General features: G+C 46.0%; 2 protein-coding genes across 2 annotated transcripts in view; both read left to right on the top strand.

The window, feature by feature from the left end:
* The window catches only part of LOC135823534 (uncharacterized), a 99510-nt gene that overhangs the window by 62658 nt on the left and 10227 nt on the right, over nt 1-26625 (top strand). Inside the window, exons 70-108 of the mRNA XM_065336378.1 lie at nt 52-177; nt 371-568; nt 781-906; nt 1561-1686; nt 1885-2082; nt 2290-2415; nt 2998-3327; nt 3989-4114; nt 5082-5279; nt 5483-5608; nt 5949-6266; nt 6653-6835; nt 7257-7433; nt 7890-8288; nt 9058-9255; nt 9650-9775; nt 10507-10704; nt 11194-11319; nt 12029-12226; nt 12719-12958; nt 16508-16624; nt 16933-17196; nt 17527-17646; nt 17890-18078; nt 18496-18690; nt 18902-19114; nt 19338-19520; nt 19707-19829; nt 20128-20301; nt 20938-21060; nt 21327-21452; nt 21981-22109; nt 22885-23019; nt 23350-23478; nt 23781-23915; nt 24316-24507; nt 24888-25013; nt 25402-25599; nt 26184-26366. Of these exons, the coding sequence (XP_065192450.1) occupies nt 52-177; nt 371-568; nt 781-906; nt 1561-1686; nt 1885-2082; nt 2290-2415; nt 2998-3327; nt 3989-4114; nt 5082-5279; nt 5483-5608; nt 5949-6266; nt 6653-6835; nt 7257-7433; nt 7890-8288; nt 9058-9255; nt 9650-9775; nt 10507-10704; nt 11194-11319; nt 12029-12226; nt 12719-12958; nt 16508-16624; nt 16933-17196; nt 17527-17646; nt 17890-18078; nt 18496-18690; nt 18902-19114; nt 19338-19520; nt 19707-19829; nt 20128-20301; nt 20938-21060; nt 21327-21452; nt 21981-22109; nt 22885-23019; nt 23350-23478; nt 23781-23915; nt 24316-24507; nt 24888-25013; nt 25402-25599; nt 26184-26366 (6897 nt within the window). The remainder of the gene's footprint in view (nt 1-51; nt 178-370; nt 569-780; nt 907-1560; nt 1687-1884; nt 2083-2289; nt 2416-2997; nt 3328-3988; nt 4115-5081; nt 5280-5482; nt 5609-5948; nt 6267-6652; nt 6836-7256; nt 7434-7889; nt 8289-9057; nt 9256-9649; nt 9776-10506; nt 10705-11193; nt 11320-12028; nt 12227-12718; nt 12959-16507; nt 16625-16932; nt 17197-17526; nt 17647-17889; nt 18079-18495; nt 18691-18901; nt 19115-19337; nt 19521-19706; nt 19830-20127; nt 20302-20937; nt 21061-21326; nt 21453-21980; nt 22110-22884; nt 23020-23349; nt 23479-23780; nt 23916-24315; nt 24508-24887; nt 25014-25401; nt 25600-26183; nt 26367-26625) is intronic.
* LOC135823265 (uncharacterized) lies at nt 13557-16423 on the top strand. The gene has a single exon (XM_065336117.1). It carries the CDS (start codon nt 13663-13665, stop codon nt 15763-15765), a length of 2103 nt encoding a protein of 700 aa, XP_065192189.1. The 5' UTR covers nt 13557-13662; the 3' UTR covers nt 15766-16423.

Raw genomic sequence — 26625 nt, 5'->3', positions numbered from 1 at the left:
GACATTGGGTCACTGTTTTCTCTCTCACACTATGTTGATTTTGCGCTCTAGATATTGATGAATGTTCCAACGTGACACTAAATAACTGTGATTCAAATGCTGCCTGCACCAATCTTAATGGAACGTTTCAGTGTGATTGCAATTTCGGTTACAGTGGACCGGGCACAGTTTGCCAAGGTAAGACAGCCATACATAGGAACTGGTTGTTATCCTGTTTAGTTCCTTTGCTTGCAATGGCACATCTGCATTTTGTAGCTAGTCATCGAAAGTCCTTTTCTGCTATTATTTGAAGATCATGATAGGCTACGCTGCATCTTCGACCTCCAAAATCAATTGCCTGTGAGTGTCTGATTGTGATATTGTCTTGCAGATGTTGATGAATGTCTCCTATTCTCCAGTGCTAGTGCAAGCTACAGTGGTCTGTCAAGTGGTAGTGGTGATGGCAATGCCAGTGCTAGTGGCTCTGGTCTACGGCAATGTGACCAGTTTGCAAACTGTACAAACACGGACGGAGGTTTCTTTTGCACATGTCAAACTGGCTTCTCTGGAGATGGATTTGACTGTGCAGGTAAGCCAAAGTGGTCACTGAACTCTGACCAGTTCTTTCTTCAGTGCCTCCGATGTCTCGGTGATAAACACACCACAATCCCGTTCTCTTTGTACGGAATATATGTCCTCACTCTCAACTACCCTCCATCCACAAGCAAACTCATAGTTTTCACCTTCAAAAAACCGCTGACTTGTATGCTCCAACTCTGCTTTCCACTTCGTTTTTTTCAGATATAGATGAATGTATTGCTGGAGGCACTCATAACTGTGATGCGAATGCAACCTGTAGCAACGCACAGGGATCATTCTCCTGTAGTTGTAATACTGGATATATGGGCAATGGAACTCTGTGTGAAGGTGAGGCATAATTATTGTGTGTTTATTTAGTCTGTTCTGTTATGGATGTGTGTGTTTTTGATGCTTTGTTGTTTGTACCCAATACCCAATACCCCAAACGCCTTCTCATTCTATCTCCTCCCAAACTACCTATTCTCATTGATAAGCTCCAAAGTTGTTCATACTCTAGGGAACCTTATCATGTTTGATCATCAAGTGATGTACATGTATGCATGTTAGCAACAGTAGCTCATTATCAGGGGTGGCTTCGTACGAGTTTGTGATGCTGATGCAAACTTCAGTGGCAGAGAATCAAGCCAGTTATGTTCCGACTCAATGTGGTAATCAGACTTGTGCCTCTCAGAGCTGGATCAACCAGATCTGGAGAGTCACTGAAAAAACACGGTGCATGGTTTCTTAGGATTTGTATACAATGGTCGTGCAATGTCTGACGTATGCAGGACCTGCAGTTGTATTATAAGGCAGTGCTGCGCAGACAATTGGACGATGAACACATCTGTGCTCTGAATACGCATTGAAATCATGAAGCATTGGCAGCTAACGCAAATGTAGTATGTATGCTTTGCCACAGCATGGGTTTAGTCCTGGTACCGATGAAAGCAAGACATTGGGTCACTGTTTTCTCTCTCACACTGTGTTGATTCTGTGCTCTAGATATTGATGAATGTTCCAACGTGACACTAAATAACTGTGATTCAAATGCCGCCTGCACCAATCTAAACGGAAAGTTTCAGTGTGACTGTAATTTCGGCTACAGTGGACCGGGCACAGTTTGCCAAGGTAAGACAGCCATATACATGTATAGGAGCCGGTTGCTATCCTGTTTAGTTCCTTTGCTAGCAATAGCACATCTGCATCCTGTAGTTAGACATGGAAAGTCCTTTTAAGCTACATTTGAAGATCAGGATAGGCTACGATGCATCTTCGACCCCCTAAATCAATTGCATGTGGGGGTCTGATTTTGATCTTTTCTTGCAGATGTTGATGAATGTCTCCTATTTTCCGGTGCTAGTGCAAGCTACAGTGGTCTGTCAAGTGGTAGTGGTGATGGCAGTGGCAGTGCTAGTGGCTCTGGTCTATGGCAATGTGACCAGTTTGCAAACTGTACAAACACGGACGGAGGTTTCTTTTGCACATGTCAAACTGGCTTCTCTGGAGATGGATTTGACTGTGCAGGTAAGCCAAAGTGGTCACTGAACTCTGACCAGTTCTTTCTTCAGTGCCTCCAATGTCTCAGTGATAAAAACACCACAATCCCATTCTCTTTGTATGGAATTTATGTCACTCTCAACTACCCTCCATCCACAAGCAAACTCATAGTTTTCACCTTCAAAGAACCGCTGACTTGTATGCTCCAACTCTGCTTTCCACTTCGTTTTTCAGATATAGATGAGTGTGAAGCTGGAGGAAGTCATAACTGTGATCCGAATGCAACCTGTAGCAACACACAGGGGTCATTCTCCTGTAGTTGTAATGCTGGCTATATGGGCAATGGAACTCTGTGTGAAGGTGAGGTATAATTAGTGTGTAAATGGAATGATTCAGCCTGTTCTTTGACAGATTCCTAACATTGCTCAAAACCCCAGACTCCCTCTCAATCGATCTCATTCCAGTACAGTCAGACCTCGCTTATCCGGTCCTCTTTTATCCGGATCCCTCGCCATCCGGGAGAAAATAGCTGGTTACAGATTTACAACATACGTGATGCATCCAACATAACTGGTGTTCGGTTATCCAGTTCCCTCGTCTATCCGGATATTTTTGGGGAAAGCGGATGTGTGCGGTTAAGCGAGGTCTGACTGTACCTATGCCGTGACATTGATATGTATCAAAGTGGTCGAATAATGGAAAGTCCATCGGCGCCAACAAACTCCCACTATTGCACCAAAAGAAGAAGGTGCAGTATAATGCGATGAAATGCCATAACTGCTCCTTTGTTCCCACTCAGTCCTGTCTTCAGTAGAGTCTTCTATCCTTTGCAGGTAAGAGAACCTGGTAAGGGCAGGCATGTATGTACTGACATTTTTTCATGGGTGTTCTTTCACTATCACTCAGCTCTGTGTTCTTAAAATAATTTTCCTGTGCCTCCAGACGTTGATGAGTGTCTTCCATTATCAAGTGGCAATGATAACCTTATGGATGGGATGAGCGGCAGTGTTAGTGGCAGTGCTAGTGGCAGTGCTAGTGGCTCTGGTCTCGGTCCATGCAGTCTGTTTGCCAACTGTACGAACACAGTCGGAAGTTTCTTTTGCACGTGTCAAACTGGCTTCTCTGGAGATGGATTTGACTGTGCCGATATAGATGAGTGCATTGCTGGAGGCAGTCATAATTGTGATGCAAATGCAACCTGTAACAACACACAGGGATCATTCTCCTGTAGTTGTAATGCTGGCTATATCGGCAATGGAACTCTGTGTGAAGGTGAGGTAGAGTTAATACATGTAATGATTTACCCTGTTCTGTTATGTGTGTGTTTTGTTTGGTGCTTATTTGTACCCAATACCCCGGACACACTCTCATTCCATCTCCTCCCAAATCACTTCCTTTCCTTGATATATCCCAAAGTAGTTTTGTAATCTATGGAACCTTATCATGTTTCATCATCAAGTGATGTGTGCATGCCAGCAAGAGTACGACATTATCAGGGGTGACTTCGTACCAGTTTGTCATGCTGATGCTACCTTCAGTGGCAGAGGATCAAGGCAGTTATGTCCACAGTGTGGTAATCAACCTTGTGCCTCTCAGAGCTGAATCAACCAGCTCTGGAGAGTCACTGAGAAAACGCAGTGCATTGTCTCCAATGTTCTCCTTCCGTCTGTTTGGATCTCTATGTATTGGTCGTGGCATGGCTGACTGGTGCAGGCCCTGCAGTTGTATTATAAGGTAGTGTTGCTCATACAATTGCAAGACGATCACAAGTGTGCGCTGAATATGCAGTGAAATCGTGAAACATTGGCAGAAAACGCAATTGTATTATTCTTATGGTTACTTTGCCCCAGCATTGGTTTAGCCCTGGTACCGATACAAGCAAGACATTGGGTCGCTGTTTTCTCTCTGACACCGCGTTGTTTCTGTGCTCTAGATATTGATGAATGTTCCAACGTGACACTAAACAACTGTGATTCAAATGCCATCTGCACCAATCTAAACGGAAAGTTTCAGTGTGATTGCAATTTCGGCTACAGTGGACCGGGCACAGTTTGCCTAGGTAAGACGTGTTGCTATGATTAATGGTTTCTTTGCTTTCATTGGCACATCTGCATCTTGTAGTTAGTCATGGAAAGTCCTTAAATTCTATAATAATTATATGAAGATCAGTATAGGCTATGCTGCATCTTCAACCTCCAAAAACAATTGCCCTTGAGCTTGTGTGCGGGGAGGGGCATTCCAGTTCTATTTTGTAAACAGTACATGTATTGCTGTCACGTCCTAAGTTCATGCTGCATCAATCCAAAGTCTGCTATTTTTATAGACAATACAGTCAGACCTCGCTTAACCGCACAAGTCCGTTTTCCACAAAAATATCCGGATAGGCGAGGGAACCGGATAATCGGACACACATACTGTATGTGTACATGGCATATGCTGTAAATCGGTAACCAACGATTTTCTTCCGGATGGCGAGGGGTCCGGATAAACGAGGACCGGATAAGCGAGGACCGAATAAACGAGGACCGGATAAGCGAGGTCTGACTGTAGTGACCAGAACAAGAGGAAATATATGTCAAAAGTAGACAGAAATTACTGGTATTCCCCTGATGTATCCTATGTTGAAGAGCAGAAACCTCTAGTGACCGACTCGTCAGAAGTACCATGCATGAGCCATCTGCTTGGTATTGTGAAAAAACAACTTGGTATTGCATGCTGGTTTGAGGGCAGCGTTGCAGGAGACTTATTGTACATGCTATTGCTCTTGCCTTAGCCCATGTGCTAGCATTGATTCTCTCTCTTTCTTTCTCTCTCTCTCTCTCTCTCTCCTTCTCATTCTCCTTCTCTCTATCTCTCTCTATCTCTCTCTTTCTCTCTCTCTCTCTCTCTCTCTCTCTCTCTCTCTCTCTCTCTCTCTCTCTCTCTCTCTCTCTCTCTCTCTCTCTCTCTCTCTCTCTCTCTCTCTCTCTCTCTCTCTCTCTCTCTCATGCCTATCTAAAGCAATTGGTTATGATCCTTTCTTGCAGATATTGATGAATGTCTCCTATTCTCCGGTGCTAGTGCAAGCGACAGTGGTCTGTCAAGTGGTAGTGGTGATGGCATTGGCAGTGCTAGTGGCTCTGGTCTACGGCAATGTGACCAGTTTGCTAATTGTTCAAACACGGATGGAGGTTTCTTTTGCACCTGTCAGACCGGATACTCAGGGAATGGTTTTGACTGTGCAGGTAAGCCAAACCCAAACAGGTTGCTGAACTCTGACCAGTTCTTTCTTCAGTGCCTTCAATGTGTCAGTGAGAAGAACACCACAATCCCGTTCTCTTTGCAAGGAATGTATTTCTTCACTCTCCACTACCCTCCATCAACAAACAAACTCATAATTTTCACCTTCAACATACTGCTGACTTGTATGCTCCAACTCTGCTTTCAGATATAGATGAGTGTATTGCTGGAGGCAGTCATAACTGTGATGCGAATGCAACCTGTAGCAACACACAGGGATCATTCTCCTGTAGTTGTGATGCTGGCTACATGGGCAATGGAACTCTGTGTGAAGGTGAGGTATAATTATCAGGTGTATTGATTTACCCTGTTCTTTTATGGATGTCTAACATTGCCCAATACCCCAGACTCCCTGGCAATCGATCTCATTCCAAACTCCTTGATATGTCTTGAAGTGGTCAGATAACGGACCAAAAAGAGGTGCAGTATAATATACTATGAATTGCCATGAGGCTGCTTTGTTCCCACTCAGCCTGTCTTCAGTAGAGTCCTCTATCCTTTGCAACTGAGAGAACATTGTATGGACAGGCATGTATTTGCTGACATTTTTCCAGGTGTGTTCTTCTGCCATCACTCAGCAGTTTGTTCTCAATATAATTTTCCTCTGCCTCCAGACGTTGATGAGTGTCTTTCATTTTCAAGTGGCAATGACAACCTTATGGATGGGATGAGCGGCAGTGCTAGTGGCAGTGCTAGTGGCTCTGGTGTGGGTCCATGTAGTCTGTTTGCCAACTGTACAAACACGGACGGAAGTTTCTTTTGCACGTGTCAAACTGGCTTCTCTGGAGATGGATTTAACTGTGCCGATATAGATGAGTGTATTGCTGGAGGCAGTCATAACTGTGATGCGAATGCAACCTGTAGCAACACACAGGGATCATTCTCCTGTAGTTGTAATGCTGGATATGTGGGCAATGGAACTCTGTGTGAAGGTGAGGGTATAGTGATTTTAATCGTTGGTATGATATTTGCTCATCTTGTTGTTCAATTATTTTCCTTCTCACGTATTTGTTAGGCCACTGGGGCTCTCATGGTATTTCATGCCATACAATTATCGATATCATTATGTTTGATATGATCAAATTTCCATCGTCATACAAGTATATTTTGGATCTGAGGGCAGTGTCGTATAGATGAGAACATAACATCCGACTCTCCAGCTGACCACCCGACACCACATCCATCCGCAATTCAATCCATCCATTCATATATCAATCCGTCGATCCGCTTATCCATTCTTCCATGTAGAAAGTGTTAAAGCACTATTTTCACCCAATCCATATGTTTTAAACCATGCTCTCTAAATCATTTCTTTCAGCTCGTCAATGTCTGCCTGACCTCCTAGCACCTGAGAACGGTCGTTTGAACTTGACATCTCCGACGTTCAACAACACGGCAATCTTTAGCTGCGACCCAGGGTACTTCATAGGCGATGGCCAGGACTCTGTGCTCTACTGTCAAGCTGATGGAACATGGAACGGTTCTGAGCCACAGTGTCAAAGTAAGCTGCCTGTGTTACGCCAACAAGCGAAAGCAGAGTGTCAATGCTGTTGGAAGCTGATCATTTTTCAAATTTTCTGAACAGGATTTCTTGCACAGTGCTTAGTTGTAAATGCGCTGTACATTTTGTGTTTGAAAGGTTGATGCTGCTGTTTTACTGCTCCTGCTCTGACTGCTGCTGCTGCTCTGACTGCTGCTCCTGCTCTGACTGCTGCTGCTCAATACAAAGCTGTTGTTACAATCAGCAAAATGTGAGAACAACAATGGACATAGAACTCAACGCAACTCGATTCAACTGCTGCTGCTGCTGCTGCTGCTGCTGCTATGACTGTAATGGCTGTTATGGAGTTTACATACTGAAAATGACTTGTCTCTGTACAGAGCTATATTTTTCTGTGTGTGGCCTTATGTTCTATCTCCAGTTGTTAACTGTCGCACTCTGAGTGCAGTGGCCAACGGTCGACTGTCCACGCTGAACACCAGCTTCATGACAGTTGCACAGTTTGAGTGCGTCAGCGCTGGATATCGTCTCAGCGGTCTGCCCTACCTGCAGTGTCTGGCCAGTGGGAACTGGTCGGGTGCTGAGCCAGAGTGTCTTGGTGAGTGCAAGCACAGAACAACCCGTCAAGGTGACCGGCACTCGGATAAGGCAATCACCTGTCCTAGAAGACCACTGAAATCAGCACCAAGGACTCAGATGGTGCTATTTCAAGTCAAATGACCCTGGATAAGGAGACCACCTGATATCAGAAACCTGGTTTTGAAGGTCCCTTGAGCGGTCGCTAAACAGGTTTCATTGTATGCAATAGAGTGTGATCTATTGTGTTATCTAGTACGGTGTAGAGCACTTCTTGTATCTGTTTGGTACAGATATGTTCTAATCATGTGTTATACATCCAGGGAAGCGGATGGACTGGTTCAGTACGCATACAGTGTTGAATGGGTACATTTGAAGATGACATGTTATCACCGAGTTTGAGACTAAGCTTGATGATAGGGTTTTCTTCAGTTCTTTAGTTGGTCAATGCAGTGTATTCTTCATTTGCCCTCCACAGATGTTAATGAATGTGGAGAGAGCGATGTCGGAAGCAGTGGCAGTGGGAGCGGTAGTGGCAGTGGGAGCGGTAGTGGAAGTGCAAGTGGTGGTTTCATGTTTCGAATTTGTGGCAGCATGATGTACTCTGCGAGTGGACTGAGTCAGAATGTTGGAAGCAGCATGTTGAGCGGCAATGGTATGAGTGGCAGTGGAAGCGTGGCCAGCAGAGGCATGAACAGTGGAGACATTGCCAGTGGAGACATTGCCAGTGGAAGCATGGGCAGTGGAGACATAGCAAGCGGTAGTGGTGGTGCTCTGGAGCTCCAGTGTGATCGCAATGCAGCCTGCAGCAATACGATTGGGAACTTCACATGCACGTGTTGTCCCGGGTATACCGGCACTGGATATGCCTGCACTGGTAAGTGGTGGCTGCACTTGTGCTGTGTTGTGTCCTACTCTGTCCCTTTCTCTGTCTCCTTTTATGTTATCTACTTTCTCTGTCTCTCTCCCTAGCTGTGACTCACAGTTTGATTTTTCCACCGAGGTTATTATTGCCAAGAAGGCTTTAAAAGATGTATGAAGACTTTTCGGTGTTTGGTATTGGTAGTAAGTACTACAGCTTCAGTAGCACACTAACCAGTAAGAGATGTGCACTGAACACCACAGACCATGGCAAAGCTGCCCGATGTATTCACAGGTACCTCCTGTCACCGGCTACCTGCTGACAGCACTTGTGAAACTGCGGCTATATTTGGATGTTAACTAGTGTGACTTTCCCATTTTCTTGCTCGCTCCTCAAGCTATCAAGCATTTGAGTTGACTTCAACAAAGCATAGGACTGGATACCTAGTGTATGCTGATACTTGGATCTTTGTTGTTGTTGTTGTTGTTGTTGTTGTTGTTGTTGTTGTTGTTGTTGTTGTTGTTGTTGTTGTTGTTGTTGTTGTTGTTGTTGTTGTTGTTGTTGTTGTTGTTGTTGTTGTTGTTGTTGTTGTTGTTGTTGTTGTTGTTGTTGTTGTTGTTGTTGTTGTTGTTGTTGTTGTTGTTGTTGTTGTTGTTGTTGTTGTTGTTGTTGTTGTTGTTGTTGTTGTTGTTGTTGTTGTGTGTACGTGTGTGTATGTGTGTGTACGTGTGTGTACGTGTGTGTGTGTGTGTGTGTGTGTGCATGCGCGTGCCCGTGTGTGTAGCACTACAATGCCAAGAGCCACCGGAAGTTGACAATGGTGTTTTTACCTTGACACCAGTCGATGGTGCACCAGCGGTGAATTACTCTCTATACTCAAACCTAACTATTGACTGCGCTGACGGCTATGCAGTAAATGGCTCTGTGTCAATTCTATGCCAGGAAGATGAAAACTGGACTGCAGACTTTCCGTTCTGTCAAGGTAACTCTCTGCTGCAGTTTGCCCTTTGGCTATCTTTCTATAGTTTTCTTCCAGACTTTTGTACCAGAATATTGAGCTGCCTTCCACCAAAGGTCATTGTCCATACAAACTTCTGCAATGTTTTACGAACAAAAGACAGGTCATCATTGTGAAACGTGGAGGTTGAATCAATAAGAATCAAGAGAAGAACACGAACAGCATATTGTGCATCGCCATTGCACTTTCTGACATTGCATTGGCAGGTTCAGTCGGTGGAATGTTGATCATGACGTGCACCGCGGTGTTGTCTTTTGTCTTCTTTCCTCTAAGGTGACCGATGTGTTTGTTAAAGGAAAGTCTTTGGCGAGTAACGACACTGTGATTATGTGCTTTGCTATTTCACCTTCCCTCTCAGATGTGGATGAGTGTGTTGTGACTGGTCCCCATAACTGTGACAGCCGTGCTCTCTGTACCAACACACAAGGCTCATTCAACTGTACTTGTCTTCTGGGCTATACTGGGAATGGCACTTTCTGCACAGGTAGGTACCTATTGGCACTGTACAGCTGATTAATCACCATCCAGGGTATAACTAGTTTTCTCCATGGCTAACAGTCATGTACCTTGTTTTCCGGAGTGTATACCGCACCAGGGGCGTGCTCGGCCCCCCAACTAGGGGGGGTGCACGGGAGCCGAGGGGAGCCCCCGCCCGGCAATTTTCTGCAATTTGTTTGCAACCTTTCTTGAATTTTAGAGCATATTTGCATACATTACAATTGCAATTACCCAGATTGAAAATTTTTGGGGGGTGCACGTGCCCCCCGTGCCCATCGCCGAGCACGCGCCTGCGCGCCTTAACACTCTCACTACCAGCCATTCAAATATCGATCCACTTGGATCGATGCAATAGGCAATCACTAAATATCTCGTAATTCACTTGAAAAAAGTCGTCGTGGCTTATACTATGAAGGTCGAATGAACCGTGAAAGACAGGGTAGATGTCTGGATTTGGGGACAACCAATATCTGTGCGTCTTCTAATCCAGTACGGTTTGTACTCCTGAAGATACGGTAGCTTATGCTCAATGTGAAGAGGAATTCGACTTACAGGGACCTGGATCAGATGTCCGTCTGAGTACAGACATGTGCTGGGGACATTTTCTACTGTGTTTGTGTCTGGTTCTTCACGAGCCTTACATAATCTGCATCCGTGGATGAAGTCTGTGATGCTAGAAGTGAAGGTGGTGTACGACTTTCTTCTTTTGCATTGCAGAGATCCTGTGTGAAGAGCCACCCATGGAGGACAACGGAATCTTTGTACAGCGGCTTGCGCCAGGATTGCCGGCGGTTAACTACTCCTTACTGTCGAATCTCACTCTGCTGTGCGATGAAGGCTACGCGGTGAACGGCACCCAGACGATACAATGCCAGAGCGATGAGAGCTGGTCCGCAGAGTTTCCAGTCTGCCAAGGTTCGCACCAGTGTTCATCATTTTCTGCATTACATGCTTGCATGATGTCTCTCAGTTCTTAACCCTTTGGTGCCTGCCTGATCATGCTGTGCGTGATGTGCATATTCGTGTCGATCCAAACTTGATTTTTTCAAATGCAACCCGCACTACCTGTAGTTATCGATAGGCCTGCTGCTAAGGTGTCTCTGTAAACAAAATCAGGCATCTGCGATGTACGAGGCTGGCTTTGTGATCATTCTCAGTGTGCACTGTCAGCATATGTGGAAGTCGACATACCAGAACTAAAGGGTTAAATGCTCCAGGCTGCTGTGAATGTGCCCAGTGGCCTATAATTGTATTTGCAAGACGATTGTATCGGTGTTGCTATGTTGGCACCTACAACTGAGTCCCTTTATGTGCTTTGCCGTCTCAAAGGTTCTTTGCCATATCTACGAAGCCTCTGCTTTACTTTATTTGTGGTTGTCCTTTGCGTTTTGATTTGTCTCTCAGATGTGGATGAGTGTGTTGTGAATGGCTCCCATAACTGTGACAGCCGTGCTCTCTGTAGCAACACACAAGGCTCATTCAACTGCACTTGTCTTCTGGGTTATACTGGAAATGGCACTTTGTGTACAGGTAGTTGAATTTTGCTACAGTAGTGGCAACTGAAATCCGACCCCTGATTTTCGTCCTCAAGTGCGGCACCCAGTCTAGCGGACTCCATTTTGTTGTGTGACAATTCGTTGCTGGGTCTTTGCAATGTGAGCGCACTGCTCCAGTGGTCGGATTTCAGTTGCCAGCACTATAGTTGGATACCTTATACCTACGCTGTACCATAGTGTTCCGGTTGTGCATGTGCAAGGCACCCTGGGCATTCATGTGCAAGGACACCTATTCCTGTGCAAGGGCACCCATTCCTGTGCAAGGGCACCCATTCATGGGCAAGGGCGCCCATTTCTGTGCAAGGGTACCCATTCGTGTGCGAGGGCACCCATTCCTGTGCAAGGGAACCCATTCCTGTGCAAGGGAACCCATTCCTGTGAACATACAAGTGTGTCCGAGAGCTAGAATTACTAGCGCAAAAAAACTCACACCCTTAGCGCCTGATAGTATGCAATCTGTCCTGATTTATACCTTGCTAGAGTTTCCCAACTATAATTGTTTCCATGGAGTTATGACTAGTGTCTATGAAGCTGGTTCTGAACCTGGTTCTGTAGTGATTGCACGCCCTGCCTCCCCCCCCCCCCCCCAAAGGGGAATTATTGATAATACTCCACTTTTCCCTGTGCCCACTTTCCATCTTTGACACCTTTCATCACAATTTGGTATTTCTCATGCCTTGCAGAGATCCAGTGTGAGGAACCGCCTAGGGTTGAGAATGGTAACTTCGCACTGCTCCTAGCAGCGGGCTTGCCACAGGTCAACTTTTCCCTCTTCGCAAACCTGAGTCTGACATGTGCAGAAGGGTATGATGTTAGCGGGCTCCAGTTTATTCAGTGTCAGACGGATGGGAACTGGTCTGCAGAATTTCCCTTCTGTCAAGGTTAGTGCAAAAGTGGGTGTGTGATTGTCTGTGTGTGTGTGGGGGGGGGGGGGGGGGGGTGCGAGCCTATGTGCGTGTGTGATTGTTTGTATAATGTAGTTGTGTGTGTGTGTGAGGCGCCCAACTGCTGATGAAAGGGACAAGTTCCAATTGCAATGTAAGAATTGCCAGATGCGTTTCAAAAGGCGAAATGACTTATCCCGTCACCAACGCTCATGTCTCCTCTCGTCTCCGTCTCGCTCAACGAGAAACACGTGACCTACATGGCGGTGTATACCAGGACCAGGACCACGTGTGTGTGTGTGTGTGTGTGTGTGTGTGTGTGTGTGTGTGTGTGTGTGTGTATGCATGTACTGACGTGTAATACCTGGCGTCATTGCCAATGCCACAATGTGGTACTTGGATTTGCACATAGTGGTGGCCTTTGCGTGAGGGTCAAGCTAATCAACTTGATGCCCATGTGTACGCATGTATGCGTGTGTTATAATGCAGATGTGAATGAGTGTGGCAGAATTGAATGTTCCGACTTTGGATCAGGTAGTGGCTCTACTGGCGTTTCTGCTAGCGGCATCAGTGGCACCATCAGTGGCATTGGCAGTGGCATTGGAAGTGGCAGTGGAAGTGGCAGTGGAGAAGGTCCATGCCATACTGATGCATGTTGCACAAACACGGATGGATCGTTTGCCTGCCAGTGCTTTCGTGGATACACTGGAAACGGGTTCACATGTGAAGGTACAGTCTCTTCCTTAGGGCCTCTACAGGATTTCACTCAAATCTGTATGCACTGCAAGCATCATTGTCCATAGATCAGCTGTATAATGTTCCTTACTGTGTGTGCTTTCGTTACCTTTCTTGGGTACAATGCGTTTGTTGCTGAAGTCAAGCCCAGTTAGTTTTGTACAATACAAACCTGATAGTTTACTGGTCAAGTGATAACTGTAAATGTACTAGAACAGGATCACTGGTTCAACAGCTGTTGTCACATCTCATGTGCTAGCTGTACCTATGTTTGCATCTCTGAAGGGCGTTCCTTGCACCAGTTATGGATGACATGCCGTTCATGCTATGTTAACCTACAGTGCAGGAAGATTTTCTCAGTCAATCTAGCGCAATCTACTATTAGATTGCCTCCATCTAAAAAGATCAGTTCAAATCTATATGGTGATAGTGCTAAATTGACAATGCTGTCACTACTGATCAGTCGTCACCGCTGTACCTCACACTATGGCACCTTCAACTATCTTATGGAACTGCAGCTGACGAACAGTGCAAGCGAAAACGTTAGCACTGCCTGTACATAGATAGTTTCCCACCGCCACATTTCGGTTGATCATTTCTATTTCTACAACAGCTTAGTGCTTACCCTTGCTCACTTTGATCAAGCAGTGGCTAAGTCAAGACGGGATATTTGAACCATTCCAGCTGGAGAGGACACCATGGATCAGACCTCCATTCAGCAGTTTGCTGCTAGGCAGGTTTCTGTGCTGACATGCAAAGCCACTGGGACAAACGCTACGCGAGTATTGCCAGGCAAGGGACGTAGACACGGCGCCCAGGGCAGACCGGCTCTGCAGGACATCACCAATTTCGAGACCATCACCAAGACCAAGCTTCTCGAGCCAGTCAAGCCTTCTGGCTCCCGTGTTGTGCCAGAGTCAGTGAAGGCATGCTTTGAAGACATCGCTCCTGACAAGCCTGGCGACAATGATAAGACTGTGAGCAAGGCCAACCCCAGTACCTCTTGTGAGGTGATGCCTTCCTCTCTCCACGATCTTCTGCCACCTGACGGTGATCTTGGAGAAAGCTCTGCGATACTCACTAAACCGGAGGCTGCTGTACCGAGTGAAGCTCCTAGAGCCTGCTGTTCAGTGTCCCCTGTTGAAGAAAATGCAGCAGATACATCTAGCAATTGTATGAGCTTCACGACTGAAGCCATTGTGGACGGTAGTACATGCGATGTAGAGATAGACATGCCATCCGACGTCGAGTCTCCTGATCAGCAAATGAAGTCCGACGATACCTTTCAGGATTCATCCTGGGAGGCAGACACTGACCAAGACTGGATGGACATGTTCTCCGATATCGACATGAGTGACTGCTCCAGTGTCCTGCTTGCTGATGATGAAGTCAAGGACGACGCTGCACAAGGGTGCACAAGACATGATGCAAGAGACAAAGGCAAGGGACCTGAGGCTGCCACGTCCGATTTGAACCCGCTCTGTGCTGGTGGAGAAAAACGAAAGGACGTACGCAATGATCAGGCGGGGAAAGGTGCACCTCCTAACGACGACAGAGATAGTGTCACTAGGGGTGCAGAGATAGACATGCCATCCGACGTCGAGTCTCCTGATCAGCAAATGAAGTCCGACGATACCTTTCAGGATTCATCCTGGGAGGCAGACACTGACCAAGACTGGATGGACATGTTCTCCGATATCGACATGAGTGACTGCTCCAGTGTCCTGCTTGCTGATGATGAAGTCAAGGACGACGCTGCACAAGGGTGCACAAGACATGATGCAAGAGACAAAGGCAAGGGACCTGAGGCTGCCACGTCCGATTTGAACCCACTCTGTGCTGGTGGAGAAAAACGAAAGGACGAACGCAATGATCAGGCGGGGAAAGGTGCACCTCCTAACGACGACAGAGATAGTGTCACTAGGGCTCACAGTGTCAAGTATGTACCAGAAAATCCGCAGATGTGTTTGGAGTACTATGACCAGATCCTGACCAACATGCGAACGGCAGAGAGCAAGCCCGAGTACGTTCTGAGCAGAAAGTTTCTGAAGCGCACCGATGTCAGTATGATGATGAGAGCATTCCTCATCAACTGGCTGGTGAAGGTTCATTATCGCTACGGCCTACTACAGGAGACACTGTTCAAAACAGTACAGTTGCTCGATGCCGTCCTCGACAAAATGCCCGTGACCGGTCGAAACCTGCAGCTGGCTGGAGTCACATCCATGCTTGTAGCTTCGAAGTACGAGGAGGTGCAGACTCCCGAGGTAGCTGACTTTGCTTACATCACTGACTACGGCTGCAGTAGCGACGACATCATCAAGTTTGAACGCAGCCAACTGGCGGCTCTTGACATGAGCATAATGCGGCCATTCAGCTTGCAGTTCCTGAGAATGTTCTCGTACGGAACAGACTCGAGCTCAGCCGAGCATTGTGTGGCAAAGTACTTTACTGAGCTGGCGATACTCTGCCCGACTGCGGCACGATGGAGGCCGTCGTACGTTGCTGCCAGTAGCCTGTTTCTCGCCAAGTGGCTGCTTCAGGGAGCAAGCGAAGGAGAAGGTCAGTCGCGGCTGTGTGACTACACGCTGTACAGTACACTGGAGCTGATGGAGGGCAGCACCGACTTGGCATGGCTCTTGCACAACGTCCAGTGCTCGGCGGGAAAGCTCGACGCCATTCCAGAGAAGTACTCGAAATCTCCGTTCAATGCAGTGTCAGCCTGGGAGACTGTCCATGGCCCGCTTTTCCAGAGCATCGTGCGGATGTCAGGCCAGTCAACCCGGTGGAAGTTCCCCTAGGCTAAGCTCGGGGCTTCAGATATTGGCATTAGGATTCAAACTACCGACCAATGACAAATGAATGTAATGCATCTGATGACAACTTCACCAATTCAATGTTACTTATCTTATCATATTCACACGGTACTGCTTAGACTTGCACTGCACTTTGATATACAGACATTTACAGAGATACTGCATAAATCACTGCTGATCTCATGCATACATTGATTTGAGTTTTTCACAATGTGTGCTTTGAGCTGAAGACAAAAAATGGTCCCGAGAATTTGTTGGATGCCACAAGCAAGGGAGTATGGGTATGGTTGCATTAGAATCAGCTTGATTGCTCTGTCAGCTAGTGTGACTTTACCGTTTCTTCTGTTTTTTAGCATGTTTGGCAGAAGTGAGGAATTTGTCCTGCTCACAGCACTTGTTCAGAAAACAAGCAACTCAGAGTTACTAGTAGTACCATGTTTGACTAAAATCAACCGTGCGTTCTTAGAGCATAAACTAGTAAACGGTGGATTTGAGCACACGCAGCTTGATATGAAAGAGGTGCTGTCTTCAATTGTGTGAAATTTAGTGGCGATGCACTTTGATCGTGTGCGATCGTTTCAACTCTGGTATTGTTTTGCTACCCGCGCCCTTGTCTTTCAAAATGCAGTGCACATGAAGGTTACAGTGCTATATTGGTCTCATGTTAGGAGCCCCATGGGATGCCCAAAGCTACATGTCGCTGACTTCGACTGTTTTGCTATTTCAGATATCAATGAATGCGAGACATTGCCATGTCATCCAGACGCCAGCTGTACTAACCTGTCGCCATCCTTTCAGTGCACCTGTAACGCTGGGTACACGGGAACAGGACTTCAGTGTGAACGTGAGTGGAGGCTGTGTAGGAATTTTTCACCTTGCTGCCTTGTCACCAGCACTGACTGGGGGGATCATTCTGGTGTTTATCACAGGTGCCAACGCGCAACTTTATCACTATGTTTTGGTGACTTCAGCGCATGTTTCAATGTGTTCTATATGGCGATAGCAGGCCTGATGCTCAGAGTAGGTGTGAGATATAGCATATAGTGTTTTTTAGGTGAAATGAACGCGATGGCAATGATGTGTTCACAGCTTTAAACGAGTTAGATGCGGAGATCCATCTTCTCCAAAGCTTTTGTCCTTCTGTGCTTCTAGGAGTGCTGTGTGAAGTCAACAATTTGCCTGATAATGTGGTGTTGGTGGATGTTAGTGATTCCCTATTTGGGCTGGCTTCATGCCCACAAACTGGCTCCGGTCTTGGTCCTGATGGCGTCCCTACATCCACTTCTGAGAGTATCCTGATCGCGTTTGAAAGCACATTGAACGTGACCTGTTGCCCGGGCTACCGTCTGACATCGACTAGTTTCCCGGTGTGTCAGGCATCACAGACATTAGCACCACCTGTGCCAAATTGCAATGGTAAGAACCCACTTATGGCATTCCTCTTACATGTCCCCACCATCCCTCATGTCTGCTATTCTTCAGTACCTTTTAGCCTGTTTATTGTGTTTCTGAAATAGTCTAAGCATTCAATGCATCAAAAATGCATGAGAATAATATGTGTCAGTCACCTGAGCAGCTTGAAGAAGTTTGTTATCAATTATCAGACCACGTGCTGGTCCCGAGTATCTCTTACATGTGACTTTCATGCAGACTGATGTTCTTATTCTGTGCATTTGATAGTATTCCATGATCCATTGGTCCATGTTTGATTCCTGCCTTACTGTCCTATATTATTGTGGTGTGTAGATATAGATGAATGTCTGGAAGGCAGCCCTTGTCATCCCAACGCTACATGCACCAACAATGTTCCTGGCTTTCATTGTGTTTGCAATGAAGGATTTTCAGGAAATGGAACGTTCTGTGAAGGTGCGCAGAAAACGCAACCGCGCTATCATGGAATTTGCTTCACTTTTCATTATTCTTCCTCACATTTTTTCATCGAATCCTGGGCAACAATTAATTTGATTTCTCGTGCATCTCTGTGAAAATCGTTACCATGCATGAACAGATCAATGGATCCATCGCAAGTATAGCGAATTAGGGGTTTTGTCCGAAATGTGTAGTGTCCCAATTCTTCTTGTGTTTTGTGTTTCTACTTCATAACACCAGAGTACCTCTGTGAGCGCCCAACAACTGATGAAACCATAGTGATCGAGACGGAAGGCACGCGATTCTTCTTCAACTCCAGTTTGATTGTGAGATGTGCGACTGGCTATGTGCCAGTAATTGGCAGTAATCGTACAGTCCGAACGTGTGGCGAAGGTCGGCAGTTCAATGGCACAAGCCCTGTCTGTAGAGGTACGAGGTACAGCCAGACATGGCATTGATTAGTTTTCGACCTTGTGCAAAGATATTATCCAGTAAAGAACAAATTGTTTTTCCACTGGAACGATCCTTACTCGGCAAACTCGGGACGAGAGCCTCTCCGCAACTGAGGCCGTCAATCTACAGTACAGTACATGTATGCTTGGTCTAATTTCTGTTCCGCCCGAATTTCATTGCACAGTATGGTCAAATGCATGGTCGGTGGGAGACCGCCACCAGAGCAATCTGGATAAAGTGAATCCTACTAAGTCAAGGAGTTTAAGTGTACACATTGAAATGCAAGCTGAGATTGCAACTTGTAATGGTGAATGGTGTACTTTTGTATCATTTTTATTAGGATAAGCAATGAGGTCCAGTGTAGTTCAATCTCCTTCGATCTGTGTTCTACAGCTGTGCGGTGTCTTGTACCAGCATCTAATGAACGAATGCACTTCAACTCAAGCCTGGTTCTGAACAACAGCATTGCGTTCCCGAACGAGTTGCCTGTACGTTGCACTGCGGGTTATCAGCTACCCACGGACCAGGTGTTGCAGACGTGTACTGCTACAGGTGAACTATCACCTGTGGAGCCACCCATGTGTGATGGTGAGTTCATATAGAGGATGCCTAGTGGATAGGTTGCTCTTTCAGCAGTATTGATTATCACAGCAGGTTCAAGCTATGCATGAAGTCATGGCAGTTGTTGTCATGGCAGTTGTTGTCATGGCAGTTGTTGTCATGGCAGTTGTTACCGGCCATGTTTTAAATAGGGCTAAGCTGGGCATTGTGGCCCCTTTTTTGTTTTGACACCATACAGATGTGGATGAGTGTGAAACTGGCAGTGGCAGTGGCATCAGCAGCAGCAGCGACAGTGGTAGTGGTAGTGGTGGGGACAGCGGAGACGTCCTGTTCGGTGGATCTGGAACTGGGTCAAACGACTGCCATCCTGACGCTATATGCGGCAACACTGCTGGATCATTCATATGCACCTGTGGTTTGGGATTTACAGGGAATGGAACATTCTGTGACAGTAAGCACTACTATACACGACCGTCTTGATCTATATCAGTGTTAATCTGGATGATGCTGACTGATTTTGTTCAGCTAGAACTGCCAGGGGAAATACTGATTTCCTTTAGTGAAAAATGGTTTTCTGAAATTGTTGCGGATATTCTGGCACATTTTTCAGATAATAGCCAAAAAACTTCGTGTGCTCAATTTGTTGGTGCTGCTATTATCATGTGTTCACACAGATGTGCAATGTCGATTACTGAACGACTCTATTCCAGCCAACGGCTTCATTATTGGCAACTCACAGGCTCTATTTGGCAGCAGTGTGCGGTTCTCCTGTGTTCCTGGCTATGCCATTGCCGGTGCAGCAAATCTGTCTTGTCTACAAAATGGCACTTATGACAGTCGTGCACCCACTTGTACAGGTAAAATTATTGTCCAAAGAACTATTTATCTGCTAATTCTCTAAGGCATAGATGGTATATCAAGTCGTTTCTAGCCTGTCAAAAATCCAGTTTTTCTCGTGTTAAGTGCTGAATGATGGCATATCTTCCACAATGGAAACACATTCAGTTTGTTGTGTACTTCTTTCTATGCCTTTCCTCTTGCAGATATCAATGAGTGTGAGATTGGCACACACAACTGTAGTCCAAATGCAGTATGCAGCAACAACATTGGATCATTCGAATGCAACTGCACAGAAAACTTCACGGGTGACGGCTTGACCTGCACGTGTACGTCAATAGCAATAGGTTTAATACTGTGCAGAAACATGCTTTCTGCTGCGTTGGTACCTGCCAAGAACTGAATAAAGCATCAGCGCGCATGCTAGATAAAACCGCTGCGTTTGCATCAGAGCATCTTCCATGTCATCATCATGGTATTGCCTTGGCAACATGATGGGTGGGCCCTATTGAACCAAATCTTTATCTGATATCTTTCTTGAGTTTCACTTTCCTCCAGCGCTGTCTCAAAATGCAAGCATCCAAGCCGCTCTCCTGTTTGTGATGTGTTTTCTCCTGCTGCTTGCAGTGATTTCGTGCCCACTTCTGCCAGCCCCTCAGAATGGCGCCTTAGCTGTGCAGGACAACATCATCTTTGGCATCACAACGTTCCAGTGTAGCACTGGCTTTGACCTGACCGGCTCGATGGACCTGACATGCCTCCGCTCCGGTGATTACAACTTCGCTCCTCCTAACTGCACAGGTACGTAGCTGCGCTGTAGCAGTATTGCAGAAACTGTACTTGCAAAATTAATATTTATAAGAAGAAAAGATGACCAAAGAGCTACACGTTACGCTATAATATCCACTAAAACCAGCAGTTACTTTAGAACTTTGGTCCTCTTTTCTTCTTATAAATTCATCCTTGGCTCACCACCAAAGTCTAGTCATACATAATTATTTATTCTGATCTGATCTGTTTCTAGAATTCAGTATTTGGGAACCTTCCTTGCTGTGTGTGAGACCTATCAGTCAATATTGTCATATTTGTAGATCTCGTGACTGTGGGCTGTATGCAATGGCTCTCTACCTGCTGAAACTACTGCTACTGAAAGGGATTACAATACTACAGGCATACCACAGTCATTGTAGGCCAATGCACCCCCCCCCCCCCCCCCCCCCCCACTGCACACACTGCACGGTGGGCATGCACGCAATTCCCACCACTGGTGCTGTTCTGCTCAGTCTGTGTTGGAAAGCTTTGGCTAAGTGCGTGCTGTATTGTTACAGCTCAATTCAATTGGATCTCTTCTCTTCATATGTGTCAATAACTCAGCTATGTTTGCATTGATGACTTTGCCAGAAGTTGCCATAACCTTTTCTCCCTACTTGTATTCAGATATGAATGAATGCGTGGAGAACCCAGATAACTGTGATATCAATGCGATGTGCAGTAATACGATAGGCTCGTTTCAGTGCCAGTGCAACTCGGGATTCTCCGGAGGCGGGATTGTCTGTCAAGGTAAGTGATCAACCAAATTGATGAGCAAAGTTTACCAGTTTACTAGAGCAGCTATCTTTGAATCGTATTTGTCTATGTGCCCGGCCTGGTGTCATTTACCCTTTGTGTGTTGGTCTACATGTACTGCCTCCTGTCATGTCTTCATCTCTGAATGGGTACTACCATGCATGTCAAGTGTTTGCATCTAAAAGATTAAACCAAGCCAACTAGGGGGCCTCTCTAAGAAGCAACAATATTTGCAATGACTCTTTATGTTTTCGTCGCAGGCTGCAGTAACACGACTTTTGGCCCTCAGTGCCAGTTCGATTGCGTGTGTGATCGAGGTATCTGCAATCCCGTCAACGGCCACTGTGCCTGTTTCAACGGATCCATTGGTGCTGCATGCAACGAAAGTAAGTCATGCTTACAGTTATGATAATTTTCCTGTATATACGTAGTCCTCTCCATTCCTGCATTCCTGCAGGTCAATGGCGTACGTAGACCTCCTCATAATATAATTATGCCTATCTGATATGGCCAACAAATATTTCTTTGTACACAGTCAACCTCGTGAATGACGACCTCGGGCATAGCAACAACTCGAGATGAAGGGAAAACAGCTGTTTCTGGTATGCTCCATTATGGCTTGTTTTCGGAAAATATTGTATGACTAGTGTAGTGTTCTTGGTTGGTGCGACCTGAGCACCTGCCTTTCCAGGTTCTTATCAATGCATATATGGTATGTTTTACTGTTATGGCGTTGGCATCAACGTATAGGAGGAAATGCCCAAACTCTATTTTTCATATGATCCCAGTGTAGCATTACTTTGAAGGTCTGGCCGTGAGAGATATGCCACATCGTTGCTATGGACTAGGGTCTGCAGTTGCAAACGATTGAGTTTTGTCTTTTTTTCCCTCATCTCTGTACTGCTGGCCTGCAGCTTGCATGAACAGCACGTTTGGTCAGAACTGCTCGGCGGAATGTCGGTGTATGAATGGAGCAACATGCAATCCGGTTGATGGCTCTTGCGCATGTGCGCCGGGCTACATTGGTGAAATTTGTCAAAATCGTAAGCAACATACTTGGATGAAGTCTCCCCTGCAGTATACATAGACTTCCACAATACATACTAATAGTATTGGGTATTCCTTGGTGAGCTGCGGTTTTGAAGTTCTTGCCTTTTAAAAGAAAGACTTGGATTATAGTAAACCATATGTTGAGTCCAAGGCCTGCGCCACTTGTAAGGCCTGTACCCCATGGCCACACCAGTTTTACCAATTTCAGCTTTAATGGAATGTCAAGTGTTATCATTTATTATGTGGAAGCACAATCAAGCTAAGTTACCCTTACTGTGTAGTCTCTTCCACCTAAGCTGTTTTTCTTGTCCAGTCATGCTTTGCTAGGTGTCTGTTGCTATAGCGGAATGTGTAGCAGAAACAACCAGATAATTATGATGCCACATTTGGGACTAGCTCATGGCACTGAAATTGGGCATGGGGATTGTTGGGCCATCTAGCCGACATGGGGCCGTACCACCCCTCATGTGCTGACTCCGGCCCTGTAGCCGATCTGGGGCTATACCACCCCTGATGAGCTGTCTTGGGCTTTAGTCGTGTATGTGGCATGTAGTACGTCCAGCATTTTGCATAGTGTTGCTGAATCGCAGGCACGATATTGGAAAACTTTTGAATAGAATAAATTGCAGTAGTTATACGAATACCCAAAGGGATGGATGATCATGGTTCAGTGCTTCCCGCCGTCATTTTGAAGACCTCAAGATGGAGCCTTAGTACAAATTAGTCTAAGCAATGAAGAATCGGTGTTCTGCATTGTTCCATATCTAGGTTGCACAGCTGGTGTGTTTGGACCAGATTGCACTCGGTTTTGCTCCGAAGTGTGTGCTAACAACGCGGACTGCACTTTCCAGACTGGAGATTGCATCTGCCCTCCTGGATTTCAACGGCCAAACTGTGCTAGTCGTAAGCAATGTGACTGTGATGTAGCTCGATGTCCAGCTTTACCTCAGCTAATGCAATTCACTTTTAATTGGCCGTGTGCTTCAGTGTAAATGCAGAGACTCAAATCCTTCTCCTCTGCTGGCATGTGGGCATGTTTCCTGTGTCTACATCCTGAAACGCTTCTTCTGTAGAGGTTTTGCTATTACGTCATTGCTGGTCGTGCTGAATGACATCATGAGCACGGGTCCATAGATATAGAGAACTCGTGCCCATCTCGTCTAAACACAATCGTATGGTTCATTGGCATTTTGCGACTTCCGCTCATTTAACCGGCTCTCCTTTCTCCTACAGCCTGCGAGGACGGCACTTTCGGTCAAGACTGCGCGCTGACCTGTCTCTGCCAGAATGGAGCGGAGTGTGATCGGGTGGACGGCAGCTGTACTTGTGTGCCTGGTTACAACGGAACGCTGTGCGAAGAGCGTAAGGATGACAACTGCTACGGCTTCTATTAAATATTTATGAGCGAAATAGCATTAGACAAATTTTAAAAGCAGTGTAAACCACGTTTCCCAGTCTCTACTATTATCACACTCATAATGTACCCCATGTGAAGAAGCAGGGAGTTACCATGCTTCTTCTGGTTGGAAGATATCTATTTGCACGTTTGCGATCTGGCATATGGTCAGATGATCCCGAGACGACAAGGCTAGCGGCTTCAGATAACCCCTAGAATACCGTAATGTCGAGTTAACTGATGGTCTCTGTTTTGTTGACATGCCCAGAATGTGAGGAGGGCACGTTTGGTGATGGTTGTACAGGCCGCTGCTCCGATCGGTGTGCCAACAATGCTAGCTGTGATTTCCGAACCAGCGTCTGCATGTGTCCAAGCGGATTTTTGCCACCAGACTGCGTTGCCAGTAAGCCATTATGATTAGAGAATCAGATGTAGGTTATTCTACAAGTTCTAAGTTGATAGTCTTCCTGTTTTGTGTTTTTAAAGGTGATGCATGTTGATTCTCAGCCTTTCTTCAGTGTAATTTTGAGAACACTGCCAGTTCACATTCGACACAAAGTTTACCATTTCATACTGCTCTCTCAGCGAGCCATGCTGTTACATATTTTGACGAGGTACATGTACATTCTCATGGTTCTACTGCCGTTCATCGGCTACGCCGGTGAAGTAACGACGCTCCTCAGGGTACCTGGTGTGTCTTTTCGTGATCCTGCTGGTTGTTAAATTGATGAAATTCCACTTTAGTTTCCTATACAGCATGTTGAAATCATCCACTTCTGTCTTACTCTGTCTGTTGACTGCAGGAGTTGAATGTGTTGAGCCTGATCTGGTTGAGAATTCAAATCGAACTGTGTCTGGTCCCGAGGGAGAGGTATTCCTGTTTGATCACCGCGTACGGTATACATGCCTGCAAGGATACAATGTTAGTCAGGGAGACCTAGTACGAGTTTGCCAGAGTAATGGAAGTTTCAGCGGCACGCCACCTGTCTGTGGAGGTATGTGTGATTATCTAGCCATATGCCAGTACAGCGTTGATCATATGTCGGTACATGTGTTTGAAGCCCAGGCTGGTTCCTGTCCAAAAAAAGTCCCGCTTTTATGGAGTAATGCTGGCTATTTGTATGACAGATACATCAAAAAATTATACACCAAAAAAGCATACACACGCACACACTTGCATGCGCACACATATACACACACATGTCCACCATTTCCCCTCAACGTGCACTTAGGTATACGCTTCAACATTTACTCTAATCTACATTAGTAGATCTACAATGTAGTTGTTGCAGCTTTGCCATTTTTAGAATACAATCTATTAATTCTTTGCGCTGCTAAACACTATTTCAATTCCGTTCTGGTTTTCGTTACCCAGATATTGACGAGTGTACCGACACCGAACTGAGCAACTGTGATAGGAATGCCACATGCACCAACCTCCCCGGATCCTTTGAATGCAACTGTTCATTTGGATTCGCTGGGAATGGCACCGAGTGCGAAGGTGAGTCCACCAAACAAAGTCAACAGTAGGCGAGTCAGACATGTGTGTTGTTGCATCCTGCTTACAAGGGTGCTTGATAGACAGATGTTCCTTTATCTTTTTTTGTTTCCTGGGTTAAATGCGTATGCTTTACAATCTTCAATGTATAGGTTTTCACCTTTTCTTTGATACCAGGAGATGAAACTCATAGTAATGACAACCTAGCCTTGCCATTTGTTGCTCTGTGTGTTACCAGGAGGAATATTTAAGTTCCATGCACGAAGCTTCCTTCTTTCGTGCAATGGAAATGTTCTAATAGGCGTATCGTGACGTGGTGGAAGCAATCATCCACGTGCCCTTATGCATTTCCGCCATTTTGTTATGTATTCTTGTGATGTCATTGTTGCAGTAATTCAGTGTGACACACCCACAGAGGAGCCCAGAAGGGTTTTTTTCCAGACACGTAACGAAGATGCACCCCAAATCGACTACTCTCTCCTGGCTGAGCTAGATTTCAGCTGCGGACCTGGATATGACATCGTCGGGGCAGACAATATTGTATGCCTGCAGAACAGTCAATGGTCTGACGACTTTCCTATCTGTGAAGGCAAGTACCACTGTCTAACATTGTACATAGAGCGTGATAGCAACAACTAAACTGAAATTCATTGTGCGTTTATATGGCAAGGCCATGTTGTCTAGAGTCAAGGTGTGAGGTATCCGATATCTTGCATGGCCAAGCCAGCCTGTCTGGCATGTTAACAAGATCGTGCACCAGTTTGCTTTCATGTGTACATGATATCCTGGATGCACCCACTTGGCACCGGTGATGTTCACCAGCCCAGGCCGGAGTGACTAGATGTGCATCCAACATGTCCTTTGTGGAGTTGAAATACTTGCCGTCTGGACTGGTCTTTAGTGTTCAACCACTATGTTGTTCCAGAAAGACACGGTTCAGATTCAACAGCTCAGTGCACCCTTATCCGTTGTGTGTGTCTCAAGGTGGATGCCTACCCAATCATCTGGAGTTATGCAGCAGGCGAATGGAAGCCGTATACTCATGGAAACCCTTTTTTATTGGATCACATCACTTGGCTACAGTCACTAGACTGACATGCAGATTGCGACGCTATGCCACGTGCTCTTGCAAAGTTAACACGCGTTGTTCTTCTCATTCCTTGTGTTCTGTAGCTCGTCCTTGCCTGCCTGACCTGCAAGCACCTGAAAACGGCGATTTGAACTTGACATCTCCGACGTTCAACAACACGGCGATCTTCAGCTGTGACCCAGGGTACTTCATAGGCGATGGCCAGGACTCTGTGCTCTACTGTCAGGCTGATGGAACGTGGAACGGTTCTGAGCCGCAGTGTCAAAGTAAGTCAATTGGTTTGTGCAAGATAACACACAGGACCGTCGGAAGCAGTTTGCAATTGGTCCTGTCCTACCATAGTCTTTCATACAGTTTGTGTGTAATACGGCGGCGGGGATAGATGCCCTCCTCACCAGTAAATATGCGTTGGTAGCTACAAAGTCGGTCCGGTGTTAACCTGACCAACCGGAGACCGGTTCCGGCAGGCCTGCACCTGATTGAATTTCATTCCCGTTACTACTAATGCTCACTCTGAAATATGGT

The sequence above is a fragment of the Sycon ciliatum genome, chromosome 8 (genome assembly GCF_964019385.1).
Source record: "Sycon ciliatum chromosome 8, ocSycCili1.1, whole genome shotgun sequence".
Classification (NCBI taxonomy): Eukaryota; Metazoa; Porifera; class Calcarea; order Leucosolenida; family Sycettidae; genus Sycon; species Sycon ciliatum.
Note: the sequence above shows the minus strand (reverse complement) of the source record. Positions and strands in the feature narration are given on the sequence as shown.

Excerpts from the sequence above, each read along its gene's own strand:
- LOC135823265 (XM_065336117.1), top strand. The coding sequence starts at position 13,663 with ATGGATCAGACCTCCATTCAGCAGTTTGCTGCTAGGCAGGTTTCTGTG.